At 39.0% G+C, this 25,037-nt stretch overlaps 1 protein-coding gene across 1 annotated transcript in view; it reads left to right on the top strand.

Annotated features, from left to right (window-relative positions):
- Positions 1 to 19,835, top strand: part of FSTL1 (follistatin like 1) — a 41,279-nt gene extending 21,444 nt beyond the window's left edge. Inside the window, exons 4-11 of the mRNA XM_015812111.2 lie at positions 3,392 to 3,521; positions 7,742 to 7,774; positions 10,714 to 10,844; positions 12,953 to 13,071; positions 14,195 to 14,307; positions 14,778 to 14,888; positions 16,294 to 16,388; positions 18,361 to 19,835. Of these exons, the coding sequence (XP_015667597.2) occupies positions 3,392 to 3,521; positions 7,742 to 7,774; positions 10,714 to 10,844; positions 12,953 to 13,071; positions 14,195 to 14,307; positions 14,778 to 14,888; positions 16,294 to 16,388; positions 18,361 to 18,405 (777 nt within the window). The 3' untranslated portion in view covers positions 18,406 to 19,835. The remainder of the gene's footprint in view (positions 1 to 3,391; positions 3,522 to 7,741; positions 7,775 to 10,713; positions 10,845 to 12,952; positions 13,072 to 14,194; positions 14,308 to 14,777; positions 14,889 to 16,293; positions 16,389 to 18,360) is intronic.
- The last annotated feature ends 5,202 nt before the right edge of the window (positions 19,836 to 25,037 follow it).

Raw genomic sequence — 25,037 nt, 5'->3', positions numbered from 1 at the left:
AAACACTCCCTTTCACAGATCACAGGAGGTGATCCTTCCGAATTTTAGCCCAAATCCGTCACATGACTTGGAGCGGCAGTGGCACACACTGGACGTCCGCAGGGCATTATGGCGTTATATCAAGCGCACGGAGCCGTTCCGCAAATCTGAAGCCCTATGGGTGTCTTTCCGACCTGGCACCCTGGGCCAGAAGGTCTCCGCCGGCACCATTGGCAGGTGGATCCGGAGCTGCATAGGAGAGGCATACCAGGTTTCGTCTCTGCCGACTCCAAGTCATATTACAGCACATTCTACTAGGAGTGCAGCAACAACGGCTGCATGGGCCACTCAAGCGTCCATTGAGGAGATTTGTAGGGCCGCTACATGGTCCTCGCCCTCTCCGTTCATACGCCACTACAAAATTGACAGGTTCGCTGCGGCGGACGCCTCCTTTGGCAGGAGGGTTCTCCAGCAAGTGATTTCTGGAGAGACAACTTGAGCATTTTCTGTTTTCCCGCCCTATGGGACAGTGAGGCTTTGGTATGTCCCATTGGTGGAGTCTCCGTCTCCTGTACTGGAGAAGGGGCGTTGGTCTTACCTGAACGCCTTTTCTCAGTACGGAGACAGAGACTCCACACCCACCCTAGGGTCAATCAGACCATTTGAGTTAGGGTACTGAGAGCCAACGCCTCGTCAATCTGCAACCGCTTCGCCCTCGTTAAGACTGGATTACCAGCAGGAGGGGGCGTGACAAGTTTTGGATACTTGGTCTCAAGAGCAGGCAGACAAAGAAAACCCATTGGTGGAGTCTCCGTCTCCGTACTGAGAAAAGGCGTTCAGGTAAGACCAACGCCCCTTCTATTGGTCTGGACTTCACTCCCATCAACCTTAATCAGCCTGAAGAATTGTATGATTCAAAATTAGATCCTTGCCTTAAAATGCTTAGGCAGACTTTAAAGCAGGATTAGGACCCTATGGCTCTCCAAATTTGCTGAACTATAATTTCCAGTAACAAGTCTCTTTAAGTCTGAATTGTGGGGGTAAATTATCCAAGACCCTTCTTTTCCATGGATAGAGACTTCCTATAAAACTGTCAAGTACAGCAGAAATTATGTATAATATTCTTAATTGGGTCAAAGAATTCCTGCCAAAAAGTAAGGGGATGTAGTTAAAGTAATTTTCATGCTCAAATATGGTTTTCATTAACATCTAGAGTGTGGCATGGAACAATCTTACTGTTCCCATACATATAGCAAGTTGAAAGGCTACACTGTATATGCTGTATTTATACACTTGTCTTGATTAAAATAGTTTCAGGAATAAATAATTTCTATTACAAATTCATGTAATTAGTTACTGAGAAACAACTCAGCTTAATTTAAAAAAAAATATTATTTTAGTAGTAGAATTTAGTTTAACTGGAAACATGCCACTGCAGAATAAAAGAAACAGATGTATTGAAGTAGATCCAATGATTGTTCTCAGGTATTTGTTTTGAGGGAATTTTAAGTCAAGTTATGTGTGCAAACCTTCAGATTTCTGTAGCATATAAAAATATGCAATTAATTGGTTGCAATCTAACATGTTAACTCCTAGACAGCGTCTGGCTCTACAGGAGGTTCAAAAGCATTCTGAAGAACAAAGTTGACAGGAGACCAATATTCACATTCTAGCAATCCTGTGATAGAGGAGAATGATTCTGTCTTGTCATATTAACATTTTTCAATGTTATTAAATCAATAATAAATTATGAATAAATTCAATCAGGACAATGCAGGATGAGATATTGCCAGGGACTGCTCTCCTCTAATAATGGATTAAAAGGGAACTTTGAGTGAGGGTAAATCAGGGAAGGATATCTGTTTATATACATATAAGAATTTACGTTCAAGCTCATGTATGCCAAGGAATAGTTTGGGGAGCAGGTCTGAAAAGCAGCCCATGTCCCAGGACCAAGTTTTTGCTTCAGTAAGCATTTGAATTGCATCTCTGCTATTAGAGTTCTTGCTGGGTAGTTTGTTTTTAGTGGCACCTTCACAGCCTTCCTTCTGTCCCAAGTCCTCAATCTTCTAGTCAACAGTCCCCAGTTTCCCCATCTGCACTCCCCTGACGAACACACCCAAAATTTTTATTTATTTATTTATATCCCACCTTTATTATTTTTTACAAATAATTCAAGGCAGGAAATATATTTACATTTCTTTTCCCATTTGTGGTGTTTGTAAAATTTTTTAAAGAGAAATGGATGCCTGAAGCCTTGCATTAATTTTGCTCATTCTTTTGTTAGTGCCATTACATTCAATAATTTACTTCTATAACATACAGCATTGTTTGCAATCAGAAGATAATTTTCATCATCATAATAAGGGCTAAGCCTCCAGAAACACACACGCACAATTTCCTTGATCATTATGCAAAAGAGTATAACCAAAACAGATTCTAAAGGGAGGCCTGAGATTTTGTTGCTTTGGCAGGAATTTCAGAAAGCAGAAAAGTTGCTATTATAGTAGCTCTCGGGAATTGATGATTAGAATAGAGAGACCCCTAACTCTGTCTTATTAAAGTTTTTTTTTGTCCTTCACCCTTGAAGCTGGTAGAGATTTCACAATAGTTATGAAGAGAATTAAAGAATCAGAGGAGGAAAGCCTATTATAGTTATAATTAAATATAAATATATAATATTTACATAATTATTACAATAGCATCATTGGCATTAGATGAATTGTCTTTGCTGGCCATTTGTAATTCAGCAATACGTGAAGGGCCAAAGAGTTCTCTGCCCTTTTCCTCTAAAATTGTGAGGCAATGCAGTATCCTCCTTCAAACACAAAAAATGTTCCATAAGACCCTTCAGTTTTAACAGCATGTGAGATCATCTTTTGGTTAACTATATTTTTTTAATAAACCACAACTGGATTTATACAAATCAGTGCCTATGTTCATATAACACACCCAGGGTTAACTTTACCCTAGTTTATTTAATTATCCCAGTTCTTTTATTCACATGACACACTGATAGGATGGATTGAGGTTGGAAAGCACTTTAAGCTAAAATGTGGTTGATTGGTTTATAGTTAGGTATACCACATAATCATTACCATTAAATCATGATTCCATTTACCATGATTTCTAAACCACAATGGGCAATTTCATACAAGAATAGTTAAGTCAAGGAAAGCATTTGAATCCAGGCAAAATCAATTTTATAATACCTACATGACCTTTCTGTACCATTTATAATCTAGCCAGTTCACATCATTCAAGATAATGAAATTACCAAATTAGAATCTAATGCTAAAAAAGTAGATTGATCAAGTTACAGTATTCTGCAAAGACTCAATTTTCAAAATCAAACTCAGGCCTTCCTTCATGAGTTCCTTGATTCCCCCTTTTCTGCCATTTTCTGTTATAGAAGTGTAAAACCCACAAGAGGCCAGTATGTGGCAGCAATGGCAAGACATACCTGAACCACTGTGAGCTGCACCGTGATGCTTGCCTCACTGGTTCCAAGATCCAGGTGGACTATGATGGCCATTGTAAAGGTAAGCACCTGGGTGCACCTTGGGCTCCATTAAAGTGAACTGAATTTTATGAGGCCTGAACAACATGTCTTAAACCTTATCAGGCAATTAAAATTAAAGTTACCAATCAGTTTTGAACTTCTGCTGATGAAGATTTGGGGGGGGGGGGGAAGAGGTTGGACACAGCAAAGCAAGCCATAATATGGGATTTCAGATTTGAAGACTCAGCCAGCAAGGACTAAGCAAGATCTTGAACAAGAATGTGAATAAAACAAGTTGATGAAACTTTGGGTACAGGGTGTTCTGGGTTCAGCTTGGATCATCTAAGCTATTTCAGTGTTTACAGTTTTGTTAAAGTGCATTTACTATTGTAAAATGTTATTTCTATGGGACTAAATGCATTTTTGAAAATATCTCATCATGCAAGGATATATTCTATTTAAGGCAAAGACGTTTAAATTGATCATTGTGATACCTAATATAAAAGGTTTTTCATTTACTGTTGATGTCCTATATTACACAAACAATAAAAAGGTTTTTTAATGTAAAAAACATTCACAAAACTAAAAAAAAGTAGATGATATTTAAAAGTCAAATACAAAGGAATGGGAAGTAGTACTGCTCTTGCCACCTCAGTAAATATAGCACTGAGTAATGGAAACATTATGAAGATTTTAAAAGTTTTGCTTTGTAAATATATATAAATATTAAAAAGGAAAAAGTGAACAATTTTCAAGGATAGAAGGATAGAAAAAAGAAGTGAAAATAAGACATTGGCCTATAAGAAATTTAAACCTTTAATATATTGTTAAACCTTGACCACACAGAGTAATCAATCTTTTCATTAGATTTATGAAGAACCAGTTCATGAATACAAGGTGAACTATTATAAATCCAGAATGGTTCTGTCTTTCCAGTGTTCAATAATAATCTTTCTTGCTGCCTCAAACAGAAATGTAATAGAAATGAAACATAAATATTATATGTTTGGAAATTAGGATGCAAATTATTACTAGCTTTTATTCTGAATAATTTGTTTCGCAGTGTGACCTCTAGTAGATCTGTGCATTTTGTCACCTTGATCAAGCAGCTTTTATTCTGAAGAAAAACGAGCCCTTTTGTGATTTGGTCACCCAATTACCTCATTTTGAGCTGGAGCCTTCTCAACACCATCTTTTGAAAAGAATCAGCCACATCTTCTTGGCTTGGGCAAAGAGTAGTAGACATCGGCAACATTTTATTCATTCCTCCACTTAATTGAATCCACGTGCTCTCTACAGTGTTTTCTGGTTTATTCAACTGGAATTCTAAGCAGAAATGAATACTTTTACAGTAATGTACAGTGCAATTCCTCCACCCTTTCTGTTACTGTTTGTTTTGAACAGATGACATTGTTTAATGGCTATATTCAAATTATTGTAGTCATATCATCTGATCTCTGTTAAACTTATTTCCCTTTTGTACCAAGAGCTTACTCATTTATTTCTCATAGTAGATTTTAGTGCATATGCAGGAAAATCTTTGCAATTTTATAAGCCAATGCTCTTTCTCATTTTTAGTTAGCTAGTTTAAGTAGCCATTACAGAAAAAATCCAGCTTCTTTCTACCATGGTGTTCTGGTTAGAAAGCCCTCTGAATTGAGAATACATCTAGTTTTTAAAAAAATATTTTTACCAACACAAAAAGAGAAACATTGGAGGAGAAAAAAAGAAGCACACAAAAGCATATCTGCCTGACTAATCTGATCTTGTAGGCTTGGTGTGCTCTGGGCTTCTTACCAATTAAACACTGTCATCTCTCAGAATGCCTGTAGCACCACCTACCCTCTAGAACAGTGGTGGCGAACCTATGGCACGGGTGCCAGAGGCGGCACTCAGAGCCCTCTCTGTGGGCATGCGCGCCGTCGCCCCAGTCCTAGGCCTTCAGCTGGGTTTTATAAAACCTTTTTGCTTTAGGCCTCCGCCACCATATGCAAAAAAAAAAAAGGTTCAATCAGTTGATTTCAACTTCTTGCGGAAAAAAAAAAGATCTTGCAAAGTTGGAATTGATTGATTGAACTTTTTAGTCCCACCCAGTCTGCCAATACCACCGCAGCCACGCCCACCCAATGGGCCACACCCACCCAATGGGCCACACCCACCCGGCACTCGACGATGCATAAGTGGGTTTTGGGTTGCAGTTTGGGCACTCAGTCTCTAAAAGGTTCGCCATCACTGCTCTAGAATGAGGCTCCCCTCCAAGATCTGGGTGGTCCCCACTCTGTTGCCGTATAAGAAAGCCGTGAAGGAAATTAAATATCAATAAATGATGTATCAGTAGTATCAAATTCTTAATAATTCTCTATGCATGACTTGGTCAAACGTAAATGAGCACTTCAGATTAGTAGGTAATTTATGCCATGGTTCTAGGGACTGAAGAAGACTCTATAACAGTGTCACTCAACCTTGGCAGCTTGAAGATGTATGGATTTCAACTTTGAGAATTCTGAGGGTTGTAGTCCATATATCTTCAAGTTGCCAAGGTTGAGAAACATTGCTCTACAGGTTTTACAAAGGGGAGGATTCCTGCCTTTACCCCAAAATTCCAGCGATAAATGATAGTGATAAAAGACTGTCTGTTGTGAGGGAGAGAAGCAGTCTGACAGTCTATTTAGACGTTTGCTGCCTTCCTGGAGCTCACATTCTGGATGTAATGGAAAGGCTTCCAAGAGTCTTTAAGGCAACAGACAAGTAATTCATTTCTACCTATCCACAGCGAAAGAAAATGGTACGTGTATTTATTAAATTTCTATATTGGCCGTCTCACTTAGATGACTCTATCTGATATTATCAGATAAAGCTTTTGAAAATACTGCAACACTTCACCAGTATGAAGCACTGGATAAGAAGGCGAAGAGACACAAGTGGTGATTTTTTTCACTTTTCTTATTAAAAGGCATGGCTCAGGAAAAGAGAATATTGAAAGTATGTAGGGTGGACTGTATTACCGTTAGACATATGAACTGGCTGAACAATGATACCAGTTATTGTACATTGATGTCTCAGTGTCAAGCTAGAGTCAAGTGATCCAACAAAGGTAGCTCTATATTGAGGCCTCTGCTATTCAGAAAACAAACTGGGTGACAGTTAGAAAATATGATTATACCTTCTCCTCATTTAGCTACTGCTAAGTTGGAAACAAAATAGCCTTAAATGAAGAATGGAGAGAGAGAAAGAGAATTCAGATAAAGTTTTCTCATATGCTATGCTAGCATTAGTCTTATTACCATGTTGTTATCAGGTGCATGAAATTGGATTGTAAGTGTACATGTTGTTTGGACAATTATTTTTATTATTAATATTTTTACCATCATATTTGCAAATGGTTGCTAAATAAGGTAGCTGCTAAACAAGGCACCTGGAAGAAAAAAAATGGCAAAGAATACTTGGAAGTGTTATTTTTAGCTTGGAGAAGCAAAGCGTGCAGAGACATAAGAGCTCTCCTCAAGTATTTTAGAGGCTGTATAAGGTTCTGCCCCAGCTATCTTCTCAGGAAAGCATGACTATTATTTCAAAAGGAACTTTTATTGAGAGAAAGTGATTGCAGACGAGCCAGGCAGAATCTGAAGTTCCCCCATGAATTGTTACGCTAATTTCCTATTGTTCAAACCCCACACCAACGCTCCAGTCCATCAGGAGCCAATCTGCTGGCATGAAGGGGTTATGAGAATTCCGAGATGAGAAGGTAATAAGTCGTCCTCCTGGCGCTGTGACCTTGGTAACAGGCTGAAACTAACCGGAAAGGAATTCATCCAGATGTCCCTGAAAACCCATCCCCCCTCTCTATTTCCCATACAAAAGTTACAAATTCTTAAATTCCCAAGTAACAATCCCCCTCCCCTTGGAATGGCAGCGTTCCAACAGGGAACCTGACTGGCTATTGTTTAGAGGGGGGCCAGAATTACAAGTAGTCCTCGACTTATGACCACAATTGAGCCCAAAATTTCTGTTGCTAAGTGAGACAGTTGTTAAGTGAATTTGCCCCATTTTACGACCTTTCTTGCCACAATTGTTAAGTGAATCATTGCAGCTATTAAGTTAGTAACATGGTTGTTAAGCAAATCTGGCTTCCCCATTAACTTTTGCTTCTCAAATCACAAAAGGTAAGCACATGACCGAGGGACATTGCCACCGTCATAAATATGAGTCAGTTATCAAGCATCCAAATTTTGATCAAATGACCATATCTTTTCCTATTAATAGAGAAGAAGCCTGAGAACTTAGCTGCAAGTCCAGGTAAATATATTTTTATGATGTATTTTATTTTTTATTATTTTATTATGCATTTTGATTATTAAATTTGTATGAGAGGAAAAAAAAATCCAGTATATTTACACAGTGATAGGGTTTGGAAACATGGACCTGATATTTGGAGAAGTGTTTTGGAGAGCAGATCGTCTATTCCTAGATGGCCTCAGACTATCTTCCTAAAACATGTACCATATTCTGATTATCATATTCTACCACTCTGCTCTTCATTAAATATTTAACATTTTATAAAGTTTTAAAATGGAATGTGGTGTATATATTTTTTTTTTAAAGTTGCTTATTTGAAGATATGTTTGTATTATAAGCTTATCCATGTAAACTTTTAAGAATGGTTTTCTCAACCCAATTTTCTGGATTGATATGCCACAGAAAAGCGGTAGGCTGATTTTACACAATGCAGCAATCTGAAATGTGATGGCTCACCTACAGTCAAGTGTGTCACGTGAACTTTTAGCCAGGGAATACAGCTTTAAGCTCAAGCAGAGGATTTAGGAATAAGGGAGTTTGGGTTTCATTTGCTCCAAACTATTTATTTAATATAGATATAAGAAATGGAGGGATTGAATGGCTTGTTATGATTAGGGATTGTGGCCTAAATTTTAATTAATTGGCAGGCAACCATTCTAAAGACAGTGGTAGTATTTGTAATTATGGCAGTAATAAACTCGATTAATATTTTATTTCTCTGAGGCAAGGACATCCTCAGCAACTGGTTCCAAAATAGGTGGCATGGCTGGGTGACTGAATCAGCAACCCTTTTAATGAGCATGCAATGTATGTGGCACATTAAAAAGAGGTGAGGCTATGACCACCCAATTGCTTCCATTTTGAAGCCAGGGACTGTCAGTGTGGATATCCACCCTCCAAGGGGAGGGATGATGAGCAGTGACAGTTTATGTTCACTAAAGCAGTTGAGCTAGAGGGAAGCCCACCAATGACTGCAGCTATAAGAAACAGAACCAGGATTAGCAACAGGGTGATGATCCTAAGGAGCCATGGTTCTCCTTAAGCCCTTCCCCTTGGTCATTCAAGAGGAGCCTGTGGCTGTATCTTTCCCTCCCATCCCTTGCCTTTTTTTTTACATACAGACTCCAAAATAGACAGACAGATAGACATACATTGTATATAAATAAAAACGATCCTACATTTAAAAAAAATCCCCCACCCCCAAGATTCAGAAGAATGGCAACAGCTTTTCCAACTAATACATTTCAAAGGCATACACTGTTTAATACCTAAACATTTTTTAAATTTTAAGAAATAAAATTTGTTAGGAAAGTACTATTAGATTTTTTTGACATTTTATCACCATAGACTAAGATGGTTCTTCTCTTACAAAGCCCCTCAAAAGAAGAACACATAGGAAGAAAAAAAGATATAAGCAGAGAACCCAAATATGTAGAAGTTCTTTAGCCATTGCCCTAATGAATCTATAACCAAATCATCTATTATCAGTCCTCCCAGTCAGTGAACCAGACAGGAAACATGACTAGATGAGCTAATCCTACTTTATTGTAAAGCTACATTATCAGAACTTTGCAAATCTGAAAGTATAAACTTACCGCCACCACTTTTAAGTGCTTGATCCATTAGTATGGGTCCTCCATTCTTAAGAGTTATCCCTTCCTCATCCTCATAATCCTGATTTTTAAAACAGGACTATTGAATATCCCTGAAGACAAGGGGAAAAAATCTTCTTTCTCTTCTCCCCTTCTCTAATTCTTTCAACTATTTTTTCCATTCTAATAAGATGCAGTCATATCACTGAAGCACATTGAACTGTTCAGATCACTTGTAGAGAAAAGTCTAAATGTGTTAGTTCAGCTGAGCCACTAGGATAGGGTGTAGTATTTTAATAATCTTATCTCTGCATATAGGTTAATATTCATATTAGCACCGTTTGCTACAATATCTTCCAAGGAATTCACTTGTCTATTAAAGCAAAGTAATTGAAAATCATAAGGGACTCAGGAAAGCATTGAGTCCATCTCCCTGTGTAAGGCAATGGAAGGCTTTTCCCCCTGAAAGTAGTTTCTTTCAGATGTGTCATACACCTAAAGAATAAAGCAAATAAATATATTCCAATCCATTTTCTTCTAAAAATTAAAATAGAAATTCTCAACTTTGCTCCATTATGACCCCTAAAGTGATAAATGAGTTTGTGAAACTTACCCTTTGAAAAAAAATGGTTATTTGGGGGGTGGGGGTCAGAGCTAGGCAAGAAGTATAATTGGTCACTTTTAATAATTTCATTTTTAATCTGCACAGACAAAGCAGGTTCCAAAGCCCCAAGTGAGTTTTGACAGCACTTAAATTTTGCCTATACAAGCCTGATCAGATTTTCGCAACTTCCCCCTCTAAGTTGCTTATAAACCCCTAGAGCAGTGGTTCTCAACCTTTTTAATGCCACGACCCCAACCAGTCGTAAGTCGAGGACTAAACTGGTCGTAAGTCGAGGACTAAACCGGTCGTAAGTCGAGGACTACCCAGCTGGTCGTAAGTCGAGGACTTTCCCTGCCCGGGAGCACCGCGCATGTGTGGTTCCACCCCCTGCGCCGGCCGAGGCGTAGCTGGCAAGCGGCAGAGACGGAGCAGGCCGACCACCAGCTGGGCCAGCCCAAGGGAGGTAAGGCATCCGCCGGAAAAGGGGGAAAAATGGCGGACAAAAAAAATGGAGGACAGCCTTGCTTGGCGACCCCCGTGAAATGGTCGATCGACCCCAAATGGGGTCCCGACCCACAGGTTGAGAACCACTGCCCTAGAGGGTCACAGTGTTTGGAAATACACACTTTATAATAAAAATGTTCTCAATAACCTCTCTTTTTAAAAAAAAAACATTTTTCCCTTCTCTGTTATTTTTTTTTTTTGCTTCACATTTTTGGTCCTACCTCCCCACCCTTCAACAGTGGTCTGCTATCAGACTGACCGTGATGAACTTCGGCGTCGTGTCATCCAGTGGCTTGAAGCTGAAATCGTTCCTGATGGGTGGTTCTCCAAGGGCAGCAACTACACAGAAATCTTGGAAAAGTACTTCAAGGTAGTTGATGTACTGCATCTAATGTAGCTTAAGGGGTCATGAATAATTGTTTTGATTGTTTTAAAGTGCTTTATATTGTTTTAATTGTTTTTATATTTTGGAATTATTAAGCCACCCAAAGACATTGATCGATATGGGCAGCTACAGAAATTGAATGAATGAATGAATGAATGAATGAATGAATGAATGAATGAAAATAGGTACTAAGGGATAATCGATTTTCCTTTTTTGAGAGTACAGGTAATCCTTGAGTTACAAATGTAATGGAGCTTGCCAATTACATTCGTAACCTGAGGATTTATTGGAGTGAATCACATTAAATGAACATGAAAACTCCCTTCCTTCGCTCATGCTTTTGCTAATCGAATGTGTGGGTCATTAAGTGCATGAGGTATTTCAGGATGGGGAAGAGCAGGGGGCCTAGTGCTTCCGACCACCCAAGGCTTCTCCCAACCCACTGAGATATCTCATGCTTCCTCCCCCCATCCCCAATCCTGCCCAACCTGGTCCACTTACCTTTGGAAGATCTCAATGAGTTGTCTGTCCAGCCTCTCTGCCGCAGTTTCGCCTTGAGCAAAGGCTTGCCGAAGCCTAGAGGGAGATTGTGTCCCTCTAGACTCTGATTGTCTTTGGAAAAAGTCCTTGCTGCTGAAAACCGAACCATACCTTAAATGGAGCCTGGGAGGGACACGGCAATGGCTCGTTTTCAGTGGCAAGGGCTTTTTGCAAAAATGACCGGAGCCTACAGGGACGCAATCTCTAGCTCCTGCAGTCTTTGGCAAGGAAATGGCAAATGGAAGAAAGGCCTGAAGAACCGAAGCCTTCCCTCTGTTTGCAAAGCCTTTTGTCGCAGATTTTGTCTAGGCATCAATTCGCAGAGAACAGAGACCTAAAGTAGTATATGAGATCGCACGAGATCTCACGCTACTGATCTCGTGTGATCTCGCGATACTTTAGGCCTCTGTTCTCTGTGAATGCAGTGAAGGCCTGAAGCAATGAAGCAGGCAAAGAAAGCAAAGACTCGCTAGATCAGTGGTTCTCAACCTTCCTAATGCCGCAACCCTTTAATACAGTTCCTCATGTTGTGGTGACCCCCAACCCTAAGGGCTCTCCAAGTGCGCACCGCCGCCGCCCAGCCTTGTTGGAGAAGCGCCCAGGCAGGGAGAGGGAGAGAGAGAGAGAGAGACAAGAGGGCGACAGCCCCGGCAAAGCTTAGTTCAGCCTCCTCCTCGGAAAGGGCCGCGAAGCAGCGCAGCCTCCCTTAGGAGATGCTCGACGGAAACGAATCCGGCGCTGCAACGGCCCCCAGCTTGAAGCCGTGTGGAGACGGATAGAGGAGCGGTGTCTCAGTTCCTAAGACCATCGGAAATATGTGTTTTCCGATGGTCTTAGGCAACCCCTGTGAAAGGGTCGTTCGACCCCCAAAGGGGTCGCGACCCACAGGTTGAGAACCGCTGCACTAGATCTTCGCAAAGTATGTGTGTATGTGGGGGGGAAATAGGAAATAGGCAGGGCGAATGTTGCCGTGCCTCTGCAGTCGTTCGTAAGGGTGAATGACTGCTGTTGTGGTGCAACATTTGTAACTTCAGGAATGTTGTAAGTACTTGGGGGATTATGTTGTAACTTTGAACTGTTGCTAAGTGAAATGTCGTAACTTGAGGATTACCTGTATCAAAACTAATGCTAAATTTCTGATAAAGGAAGCTTAATAAGCTTAGGTCTGAATTTCAGTAAAACATTGTTTGTAAGCTACCCAGAGTCTCCTCCAGACGAGATGAGCAGCACATACATCCAATCAACAATAAATAAATAACTAATATTGGAAATAAATAACTTATATTGGAAAGGATATGAAAACTCTTATGCCTACAAATAAGAACAGCTTGAGCTATCAAAAACAAAAAACAGCAATGTACCATTGTGCTGATGTCTGCAGTTGGATGTCGGTATGCAGGGCCTCACTCTTGTGGATGGGGAGTGCAGAGTACTGAAATCTCAGATTTTCCAACATGTTAAAAAAACCACTGGTTATCAAGTTTGTCAGTTTATTTCAGGGAAAGGCGGCTGATGGAAACCTTTTTCAAATGCTTTTTTTTGTGATTTTACAGAGTTTTGATGATGGAGATTCCCGCCTTGACTCCAACGAATTCTTGAAGTTTGTAGAACAAAATGAGTCAGCTGTCAACATTTCTACTTATATGAACCAAGAGACCAACAAGCTTCTCAGGTTGCTTCAAGCAGAAGAACATCAGAATATATAACTATGACTGCAAAAGATGATTAATTATGAAATTCCGTGTTGAGAAATGAGTTTTTTCCACTTTGCAGACCTAACTGGAAGCTTTGATTAAAAACAGAAGAATGGCAGAACCCCTGAAAATAGTTACTTTCTTGCTGTCTTGCATTTCTAAACACTCCCCAATTTCTTCCAGTTTTAAAGCATTGTTTAAACTTTGGCAAAGGCTGAGAGCACTGGAAAGGGGAAAAATGTTCCTACCCTTTTTTTTCTGGAATGCCTATTGGGCTACACATAAATAATGTTGGAGAAGCTTATCTTTTTATCCACTTACTCAAACTGCCTTTTAAAAATAAGGTTTGAAGAGAGATCTAATCGCTGCCACATAAAGTCTTGTTACAGTGTAGTTATCTAGTTTGTTGAGGGTTCTTTTTTGGAAATGAACTTTCCCTTGGAGGGTACACATTCATCTTTTGTGTTTAGTGGAAGGGATGGAATAGTTTTTTGTTACTGGGAAAAAAGTCTGTACAAGTTGCATGTATTATAGCAGGAAATTCTGCATAAATTAGAGAATGGAGGGGAAGGGTTTTGAAGGTGTTTCCCAGTGTGGTTTCTTTTCTCTTAATTTGTTGTTTCATGGAAAGTCAATGACTTTTTCTACACTTTGCCCATGGTAGTTTAGAGAAGGGAGATGTTGTATGCATTTTGGGACTGTTTACTTTATATGATTGGGTTTGAAGAGTGGAGTAGTGTAGAATTTACAGGAGGGTTTCTTTTTGCCCTAATATGTCATTCTCATATGTTGACTTGGTGAGGTGCTTTTTAAAGAAGTATTTTCTGTTTTGTGTGCCACATAACTTCCCATGGTAATTATGGAGTTTAATAATTCATCAGGAAGAAGGGATAATCATTCTGCTTCTCCTGAATACTAGAAACAAGCAGCCACATGGAAAAATCCATTACCACAAGATGTAGATAGCCCAAAAGTCTGGTTCATATGAAGTGATCTGACATGGCAGCAATTGATAATTTGAATATTAGCCATTTGCACTTTCCTGTGATGTATTTGGGAGTCATTTCTAGATGGGATAACTATGTATTGTATGTCTTCCAGGGGACTCTGTGTAGATGCTCTCATTGAGCTCTCTGATGAAAATGCTGACTGGAAGCTGAGTTTCACTGAATTCCTGAAATGCCTCAACCCAACCTTCAATCCACCAGAAAAAAGTAGGAGCTCTGTCCCTGCACAAAATGGTCCTGAAGTTATTAAAAGAGTGGGGAAAGTTGAGTATGAGTGGGATAGAAGTAATATGTTGCACTCTTGTTTCAAAATGTAGTTGAAAGAATTGCAACATACTTGGATTTCTGGCCAAATTTGGACTTTTGAAAATATGTATTGAATATGCTTATAGAGCAGCGTGGTGGCCTATGGTGAAGACGCTCGCCAACCACTTGGAAGGTTGAGAATTCAATCCTGGGTAGTGGCAGATATTTCTCTCCTAGGGCGCAAAGAAAAAATATCTGCTGCAAAGTCTGTGGCGTCAGGAAAGGCAACTGGCCAGTAAACACTCAGCTCCATCCAGTCGCCCGGACTCTTCCCCAAATTGTGAATAAAAAAGGAGATGAGCACCGCCCCCTACTTTACCTTCATATTTCTTCCCATGTACATTAACAGCATCTTTTTTATGGTTATTTAGAATGTGCCTTAGAAGACGAATCATATGAAGACGGAGCAGAGACTCAAGTGAACTGTAACCGCTGTGTCTGTGCTTGTGGGAACTGGGTGTGCACTGCCATGACCTGTGAAGGTATGGATTGGAAAATTCAGTCATTTTAGAAGGATTCACCCACTGTTCAAAGAAAAAAACATGTTCTGTTTCAACAAGTGGCTTGACTAAATTAATGAAAATGCTAGAGAACAGGGGGAAAAAGGTAGAATAACATATTGATCTCACTAATAGCACATCAAGCCAGATTAATCATTTTTGATCAAGCAAACTGATTTTCTGGGGTGAAGAACCTATTTGATACAAAGAAGGCAACGGAAATAATGAATTCCATAACTGATGAATAGCTTGCCAGGATCATAGTTTTCTCATTTAATCCACTGTCTCACGCTGAACATTTATTTGTCTATTGAGGAAACAACCCCCTTCAGCAACTGGCAGCTGAATTTCTTCCACATATAGGTGTCTGTAATTGAGATGGATCATAAGACCTTGAAAAATTGAATATACTTGTTTGTTTGGAACCTAGTAAATCTGTAAGTCATAGCTGTCAGTAATTAATAGTTAAATATTACTGGAGAGGGGGAGCCAAAATTAGGGACAAGAGATTTTGCAAAATTTAAGGAAAGGATTGCTTTATCTGAATCAGAGTGTCCAGTCAGAAATTCAAACTTGCTGGACCTCCCATTGACTAGCAAGGGAAAATCAATATTACAGACTAGAATGACTATTTCAGACAAAATAGTTATTTCTGAGAGGGTAAAGATAATTCGTATGACTGCAGAAGCATATCCATTGCAAGGAGAAAATTGAGGAAAATTCATTTAATTGTCATAAGTGCAGAGCAGAAAATTTGGAGGGAGAATATCAAAGATATATTGAATGTTCTTTAAAGCAGGTTAATAAGAAAGCAAAAAGGATGCCTTGATCCCTTTCACATGGAAGAACTGTACTGATCCAAAATTTGGGCTGCCTTTCTGGATCCCTATCATTCCAACAGGTCTTCAAGAGTTGAATTATTTCTGATGGCAATCAGCTCAGCCTTCAGTTTAGAGGAAATGTGCAACAATTTTTATCTTCAAAGCTGCAGGGTGAACCACTTGGGATTCTCTTTTTCTTTCCAAAAGCCAGAAATATTGAGTGCTACCAAATATAGGAACTGCTTTGCCAACCACAAAGCAATAGCTTGCCTGTTCTTTTTTCCTTAAAAATAGTAAAAGCTATCCACAGAACAAAAACTTTCCATGGAAGAACAGTGAAGGTTGGGTTGTGTGCTGTTTTTGACTGGGGGCAGTCAAGATAGATAGTAGGATCCTCTGGCCCATCCACTGCTAAAGATGGCACATTTCTCCCTTATGTTTTGCCAAAAGATCCAACATCCATTGTTAATGTGAAAGAACACACTACAGCTTTGTATTGCTCTTTTGTTCAGTATGTGCATACTCAAATGTGCATTGAGTATCGTAAACTCTGTTTCTGCTCATAGGTAAGAACCAGAAGGTTCCTTTTCAAGAGCAGCCTGAAGAGAAGCTGACTGAAGAAGAGCTAGCCAGATATGTTCAGGAGCTGCAGAAGCACCAGGTTAGAAGGAGCTATGTGTACAAGCTTATGTATTTCAGTACATTTATTCTACTAAAGTGCTGTGAAATTCCTAACAGTTTAAACCTGTCATTTGTTGGCTGCTAATATACCTGAAACCAGCATTGTATGTTGGCAAACAACTAGAAATTTGATGGAGACAAATGCATGTCATTCTATGCAGATGAACAAACCATGATGATCTCAAAACGATGAAATATATGCCATGACATTGCAATGCAAACTTCAGACTCATAATTGTGTTTTGATGTTGGATGCAAGTACATAAATCATATGGTTTGCATTGCAATGTCATGCTGCTTGTTCTGACATTTGCTCTCCTGTACAGGTGAATGGACAAATTGTTAGAAGGGAAATATCACTGCATTACTTTGGTGCCACAAGTTTTGACTGAAGGCAGTTTTTAACTAGTACACTAAAAATATAAAACAAATTATAAAATTACTTCAAGCCATCAATCATAAAAACCTTTATACATTAGTAAGAACTGAAGAATTATTGAAGGAGTACCACTGTGCTCTGCTTATTTATTATATCTGTCTTGCCTTCAAGAGAGCCTATCTAACATTTCCTCCAACTTGTCTAACTATGTGCCATGGGAAGGAACCTTCTGTTGTCTGTCCCAAATCACCCAATGTTACAGTAGTTCCAGTAATTTAGGGTTCCAGTAATTTAGGAAACAGTATTTTCCCTGTCCAACTGTTTTCCCTCTTGCATAATTTTGTATGCCTCTGTTATGTTCCCATTTATGCATGTTGTTTCTACATGAAAAAAAAATCTCTTAACGTGTTCCCTTTTTTCTCATAAAGGAGTAATCCATTCTTCTGAAAATCTGGGTAGTTCTCTTGAGATGTAACAGGCAGAACCATACCCTGTAAATAAAAAAAATAAATACTTTCTCAAGTAATCCCAGTTCTTGCACATATTCTGCACATATCAGTGTACTTTTCTGTCAGATGTCCATGCAGATGTGCATGCAGATGATGCATTCATCTGGCATATTTTTTTCAACTTCCCAGTCTAGCCAGTTTTTTCAACTTCTCAGTGACCTCCCATTGAAGTACTAACTAGGTCTGCCTAAGTTAAGCTTTTGAGATAGCCAAAGTTGATTGGGGCTGCAGTAAAATATAACATCCTAAAATGTTAATCAATGTTATTTACAGCCCAAAGTTAAAAATACATCTAATACAGTACTGTGAATAAAAAAAAGAAATAAATTACAAGGCATGCCTGAAACATGTAATAACATAATGAAAGGACAAATTACTTCAATAAACTATTGCTATAAATTTTGCTACCTTATTGGAAGTGTCTGGAAATTAGTCAGGGAAAAGGAGAGTGTTAATTTCTTAATCATAAGAAAAATTAATTTTTGGCAACTGGTTTTATAAGATATGTTTACTTTTGAGTGTATAGTGAGAACTTTAGCAGTCCATGTGATCCAGATTCTGCCTCTGTATCAAAACAGTGCAGAATTTATGAGGGAGGCTGGTTTCTGTGTCCATTGTCACCCTGGTGGATAACATGCTATTTGGAGAAGAATGGGGCATGAAAGATGTTGGAATATTTAGGGATAATTTGGGAGGGGGTGGGTGGTGCAGAGGTGGGAAACTCTGGATATAGCAGTTTGGGTGTCTTGGTCCCAAATTTTCTACTTAAATTCAGTCAAGGCCAATGGCGCATATTGACAGAATGGAAAAGCCTTAGCAATCATTATTATTTGGACATGAGGGTGATTGACTGCGGTATCTGTCACTAGTTACTGGGGCTGATTTAGTAGACTGGATAAATGTGAGTGTCCCCTTCCTCTCTTACTGCTCCATGTGTATCCCTCCTAATACTGCATGCTTGTGGAAGAGGATGGCCATATCATATAGAAGGGCTGTACGATGTTTCAGTCAAGGGTAAATGATATCTAAATCCTGTTTTCTTTCTTTCTCTTATTTTTCTTTAGGAGACCTCTGAGAAGATCAAGCAAATGACTACCAAAGAAATGTGAGAGGAACACACCAGAAGGCAAAGTGTGTTACCTGTCTTACCTACCAATCTTCCTTCAATATGCAAATATGTTTAGAAATTATTGCTCAGTCACAGATATTTACATTGTGTAGCAATGGGAGGGAGGTAAAGGAAAATGGATTCTTTTGAAATTTAAAAGAACCTCCCCTCAAATATTATGGCTTCTATAGCAAGGAAATGAAGTTGAATTGTTAGTGATTAATGAGGACAGCAAATTACTCCAGTTCTGGAGCTCTTAGAACTCAGGGGAAGCATCACTGTAAACTAGGATCATGGTGTCTTCTGTGGAAGTTGTACTGATGGTGGAGCATTGCCCTATGACTCTTGCTGCCTCTTAGGAATCTCCCTGACAGCCTAAAATACTTTTTCACAAATATTACTATAACTGGAGGAGCCCAATAAAGAAAATGCAATAGCTATGCATATATTCCATGGCATATCACCTTTCTACACTCCATATTGATATCTAGCCTTTCTGTCTTCTTCTGTCCTTCACTCAACTTTTTTTTCTATATGGAGTTTCAATCAGCTCCTGTAGAATGTCCCCTAGCCCTGCCATTGATTAATGTGCATATCAATGAGAGTCCCTAGTACATATAGAGCAAGCTCTTTATCCCTGCCAGAAGCCACCTAACTCCACCATGAGCTTCAAACTGACCTCATTTTCTTTCCTCCTCTCTTTGCAATGGTGCTACAATATATTTTCTTATCACCTTCTTACACTCTTTTTAATTAATGATTTTTAACTGAGCTTTTTGTATCTTTGATTTATATTGTTTATAGCTTCTGGAAAATGCTGTACTTCTGTGTTCATGCTTTATATTATAGCTACATGTATCAAGGAAGTAAAATCAGTGCAGCACCAAGGGGACCAAGATTGTATATGGCTGTTCTTAATTTGCCATTGCACCTTTCACTGTAAACAGTATGGTACTTGCATGGACAGAGCAGAATAGAGTTTTCGAGAGAGATGCCCTACAGCTTCCTACAGCATCATTCTTTCAAGGAAGTGGGGAATGGGAGAAGGATGCAATTCTTGATTTTATTCAAGAATTCACTCAACCCTATTAATTAAATAGAAGGAAACAGTAATGTTTGTCAAGCATGAATTAAGTACTCCCTATGCTGTTGGGAAGATAGATCAACAAGAAACATATGTACATATCTAGTGCTTTATATTGAGGCACTGCTGCTGTCATTCCCAAGGGGAAAGATATATACCTGAGGTTTGCAGACTTAGAGGTCACCTGATGGTTTTTGACAACTAGTCCCTAAGTAGAAAAGGAGAATGCACATTATCATAAATGCATTGAATGTTTTGGTGCAAAATCAATCTGTTTAGGAATTTTGGCAATAAAATCAGGAGATCCAGTCTCCTCACTTGTTATAACAAACATCAAAAGCATTGTTGTTGTTCTTGCATATGCTTAAGAAAGAAATTGGATTCTTGTTTCTCTACAAGTGTATAGCTTGAAGAGGGGGTTGGATTAGAAGACCTCCAAGTTCCTAAATCATGTTGAAGAAACTCATCATTAGGATTACATTCTGTTGGATCATATGTACTGTAGAGTCTAAAGAAAGCTCCACCTAGCAATATATGTTTTTGGCTTCCTTCTCTTTATAAAAGAATTATCATTGAACTATATTTTTCAAAGATCCTGGAGCACTGGGGAACTACCGGAGGACAGGAAAAGAGCTGATGTAGTTCCCATCTTCAAAAAAGGAAAAAAAATGGACCCAGGAAATTACAGACCTATCAGCTTGACCTCAATACCTGGGAAGATTCTGGAAAAGATAATCAAACAACGAATCAGCGAACACCTAGAGGCAAACAAAGTCATTACTAAAAGCCAACATGGGTTTGTCAAAAACAGATCATGCCAGACAAATCTTATTGCATTCTTTAACCAAGAGACAAAATTAGTGGATCAGAGGAATGCTGTGGATATAATTTACTTAGACTTCAGTAAGGCATTTGATAAAGTAGATCACAACCTACTACTTAATAAGATAGAAAAATGTGGGTTAGACAGAATCACCACCAGATGGATCCGTAGCTGGCTGACCGGCCGTACTCAGCGTGTGGTCCTCAATGGAACTGCATCTACATGGAAGGAAGTGTGTAGTGGGGTGCCCCAGGGCTCTGTTCTAGGCCCAGTGCTCTTCAACCTCCTCAACGATTTGGACGTGGGGATAGATGGGGAACTCATCAAATTTGCAGATGACACCATGCTGGCAGGAATAGCCAACACTCCAGAAGACAGGCTTAGGATACAGGAGGATCTGGACACTTGAACACTGGGCACTATCTAACAAAATGAAATTCAATGGTGAAAAAAGTAAGGTTCTATATTTAGGCAAGAAAAACCAAATGTACAGGTATAGTATACCTTGCTCAATAGTAGTAACTGTGAGAGGGACCTCGGAGTCCTAGTGGACAATCACTTAAATATGAGCCAGCAGTGTGCTGCAGCTGCCAAAAAGGCCAACACAGTGCTAGGCTGCATTAACAGAGGGATAGAATCAAGATCACGTGAAGTATTAATACCACTTTACAATGCCTTAGTAAGGCCACACTTGGAATACTGCATCCAGTTTTGGTCACCACGATGTAAAAAAGATGTTGAGACTCTAGAAAGAGTANGGAAAGGCTGCTGGAATTGGGTATGTCTAGTTTAATGAAGAGAAGGACGAGGGGGGACATGATAGCAGTATTCCAATATCTCAGGGGCTGCCACAAAGAAGAGGGAGTCAAGCTATTTTCCAAGGCGCCTGAAGGCAGGACAAGAAGCAATGGATGGAAACTAATCAAGGAGAGAAGCAACCTAGAACTAAGGAGAAACGTCCTGACAGTTAGAACAATTAACCAGTGGAACAACCTGCCTCCAGAAGTGGTGAATGCTCCAACACTAGAAGTTTTTAAGAAGAGACTGGACAGCCATTTGTCTGAAATGGTATAGGGTTTCCTGCCTGAGCAGGGGGTTGGACTAGATGACCTCCAAGGTCCCTTCCAACTTTATTGTTGTTGTTGTTGTTGTTGTTGTTGTTATTATTATTATTATTATTATCTTCAGAACTACTTGAATAAAAGTTGATTCTTCCCCAAAAGTTAAGCAATCATATCGGATGGCCAAATAGTACATGTGTTGAAGTCTTGTTTTAGCTTGGTCTGATCACTAAGTTATATCATTGTAAGCATGCTTTGGTTTGAAGTCTTAATATTCTTCCCTCATAATTTAGTTATAGATCTAAGTGTAACTTGATGGAATATGTACTTTATGTACTATTGGAGCAAATGCAAGACAGTAACATATCTCAGTTGTAACTAGCCTGAGGCATGACTTTAGCTATTTTTTTCATATTAAACTCTATACACTCAATAGCATTGTCATGGTTCTGATCGACAGAGACAAATAAAGCAGAACTCTGAGGCTTGCAAATTCCTCAAAGAACATGTTTATTGATACAGAGTATTGGTACTTCAAAAGTGAAACCAAGTCTGAAGAGATGCATAACAATTCCCCAATAAAAGTTAAGAAATCTCACCCCCAAAACTATGCAAGCAACTACGTTTTCCCACTCAGCTTGTTGGCAGGCTTTTCATGAAACGCCCAGCCTGCAGCTGATGACCTTGGTTCCCATGAGACAAAGTCCGAGAAAGTCTGCTTTGTCTAGCACAACACCTGGCAAACCCCGTGCCTCCATGCTATGTGGCAACTAGGAATGAGAAGGAAAAAGATGGCTGCAACCATGCTCATTCTAAAGTTGACAAGTATCACAAGAGCTTCTTCAGAAGATAATAATGGGAACATGCATGATGCTAATGAAGTATAACATTTTATACATTTTGACCCATATAAGCAATAGGTTTTTGCATCAATTATTAATTAATCATCATTGATTACTTTTAATATTAATTCTCCTCTTAAAAGAAGCATCTCAAAATTATTTTGCCCCCCCTCCCCTTTGTTGGCATTGTATGAAAGATAAAATCAAAGCTCATCAGAATAGTTCAGTTAAACTAATTGGAAAATGAAACATTAATATTTTAAACATTCTTCTCTAATGTATATCTTGAGCACACTTTTTCAGAAGAAAATATCTTTGTTTTTTGAGCAATGTAAACAAATACACTTAGTTCTCTATGCCTGTTTTTGCTGTCATTGCTGTTTCTTCAATTATTTTTAGGTCTCAAAAGAAAGTGCTGCTTTAAGTGGATACTTAACCATCCAATGAGCGAATGAATTCTAGGCAGTCCAGATATGAAGAAGGGTCGGAGATTTAGTATTACAGGCAGTTTAGCAAATTAGAATTGGAATAGATTAAAATTGTTTGCAATTGGATACCTAATCATTTTTCTCACTGCTTTATATACTGCTCAAAAAAATAAAGGGAACATTTTAACATGGAACTGAAGGAGTTTGCGTTCCCTTTATTTTTGTGAGCAGTATAGATAACTGCAGCAAAGATTTTCTATAGAGTTTGTCTCCCAAGCAGGTCAGCTTGTGGAAAGTGGGGTAATGTTATTGGAGCTGGTAGTCCTGTAAAAAAGATAATTTTGAGCCTGAGGGGAAACAGTTGCAAAGCCAGGCAAAACTGATCTTTGCTTTAAAGTTAAATCACCACTGGTCTGGACCTAGTTTTGTTTGCTTTACCAGCAAGTTATCACATAGTCATAGGTGAAAAAAGGCAAGCCAAGTTAGCTCAATGCATTTTAACTGAATGGAAGGGGCACATTAGGCTCAAGTTCTTAAAAGAACATCATTTTGGATAACCATTTTGTGTATATTTGAACTAGTTCTTCACACCCTCAAAATTTGACACAATATGACTTGAACTGTTAGAGCATTATAAAAGTTTGAGCAAAAAGGTAGACAAGCAAGACAATAAGGCTTGGAATAATTATAAATAATATTTCTTTAGTGTACGATGAGAACATGATAGAAGTAAACATATACACAAAATCTATGTTAACTATATACAACATTTCAATGGGTTACAGCAGTGGCCTTATAACTAGATGTCCAATTCAGCTATCCAGGTGATCACCTCTGATGCTGCATTGTGCAGATCTTCTAGGGAACCAGGGAACACATATTGTGGGCAGTCTTCCACAATATGTTTAACCGTTTGCATATCAGCATCACAATCACAACAAGGGGACTCTTTCCATCTCCACTGACACAGGGCAGAGGCTTTTCTTCCAGTATGACATCCAGTTCTGTTCAATTTCAACTAGACAGGGTGAGGCAGGTCAAAACTAGTGGTTTAGTAGCGGGATCACTAATGGTCAGGCCACAAGAAGTTACCTTGGACCATTCCTCTCTCCAGGGGGTTTAACTGGGTGGAAATTAAGTGAATAGCTGTTTTCTATGCTAGTCTATGAGATTTCAATGTTGCGATGGGCTATGTATTGTCCTGGTAAATAGGGAGGGCCTTGTTCTTCAGCATCTTTGGCCATAGCCAAATGAGAGCTTGTTACCTTCTAATATGGGGTGGTATGATATTGCTAAGTACTGGTAACCAGTACACAGGAGTGGGATGCAATGTGCAAGAGATGATACAGATTATCTGGCAGAGTTGGACATTGCTGTTAAGCCACAAGCTGTCACAATATTCAGCTGTGAAATAAACCAAAACCAAGGCTGTTATACAAAGGGCACTCCAGGATATTCCAACCAGTCTGTTCAGTAAATTGTTGAGGCTTTTCAATTTTGAAGTTGTTTTATCATGGTGTTGTTATATTTTTATATAATGGGTTTTCCCATAGAAAGAAAAGAAAAAACACATCAGCTTAGCAAAAATAATATTATCATAAAAGTCATAGAATCATAGGGCTGGAAGAGATCTTGGAGGTCTTCTAGTCCAACCCCTGCTCAAGGCAGGAGACCTTATATCATCCCAGACAAATGGTTGTCCAATCTTTTCTTGAAAACCTCCAGCGATGGAGCACCCACAACTCCGGGAGGCAAGCTGTTCCATTGGTTAATTGTTCTAACTGTCAGGAAATTTCTCCTTAGTTCCAGGTTGGATCTCTTTAACAAGCTTCAACCCGTTGTTTCTTGTCCTTCCCTCAGGTGCTTTGTAGAATACGTTGACCTCCTCTTCTCTGTGGCTCTCTGAAAGACAGTTATCACCCCTAATTCTTCTCTTCATTAGGCTAGCTAGACATACCTAGTTGCCTTAATTGTTCCTTGTATGACATCTTGCAGCACCCTTATCATCTTGTTGCTCTTCTCTTCTCTTTTTTCTTTTTTTCAAGTATAAAATTTTTATTATTTTCATCATAAAAAAAACATCACAAATATTACACAATGCTATGAAAAGCCCCCCACCCCCCACCCCCCCGGACTTCCCAAACCTAATCCCAGGATAATATTCAGATATAAGTAAACAAGTATTAATATCTCTAGCTCCACAAAGTGTATTATTCTACATGGATAGGTAAAATATATTAAAGAAGAAAAAGAAAAACAAATTTACTAAAAACCTAGATTATATTCCACCACTCTATGCTTCTTTTGAATATAAACAATCCATCTTCTCCATATTAATAAAAATTGTTCGTTTGAGTAATTCTTCAAGTAAGCCGAAATCTTTGCCATTTCAGCA

This window comes from Protobothrops mucrosquamatus, unplaced genomic scaffold (genome assembly GCF_001527695.2).
Source record: "Protobothrops mucrosquamatus isolate PMUCROS unplaced genomic scaffold, P.Mucros_1.0 scaffold69, whole genome shotgun sequence".
Classification (NCBI taxonomy): Eukaryota; Metazoa; Chordata; class Lepidosauria; order Squamata; family Viperidae; genus Protobothrops; species Protobothrops mucrosquamatus.
Note: the sequence above shows the minus strand (reverse complement) of the source record. Positions and strands in the feature narration are given on the sequence as shown.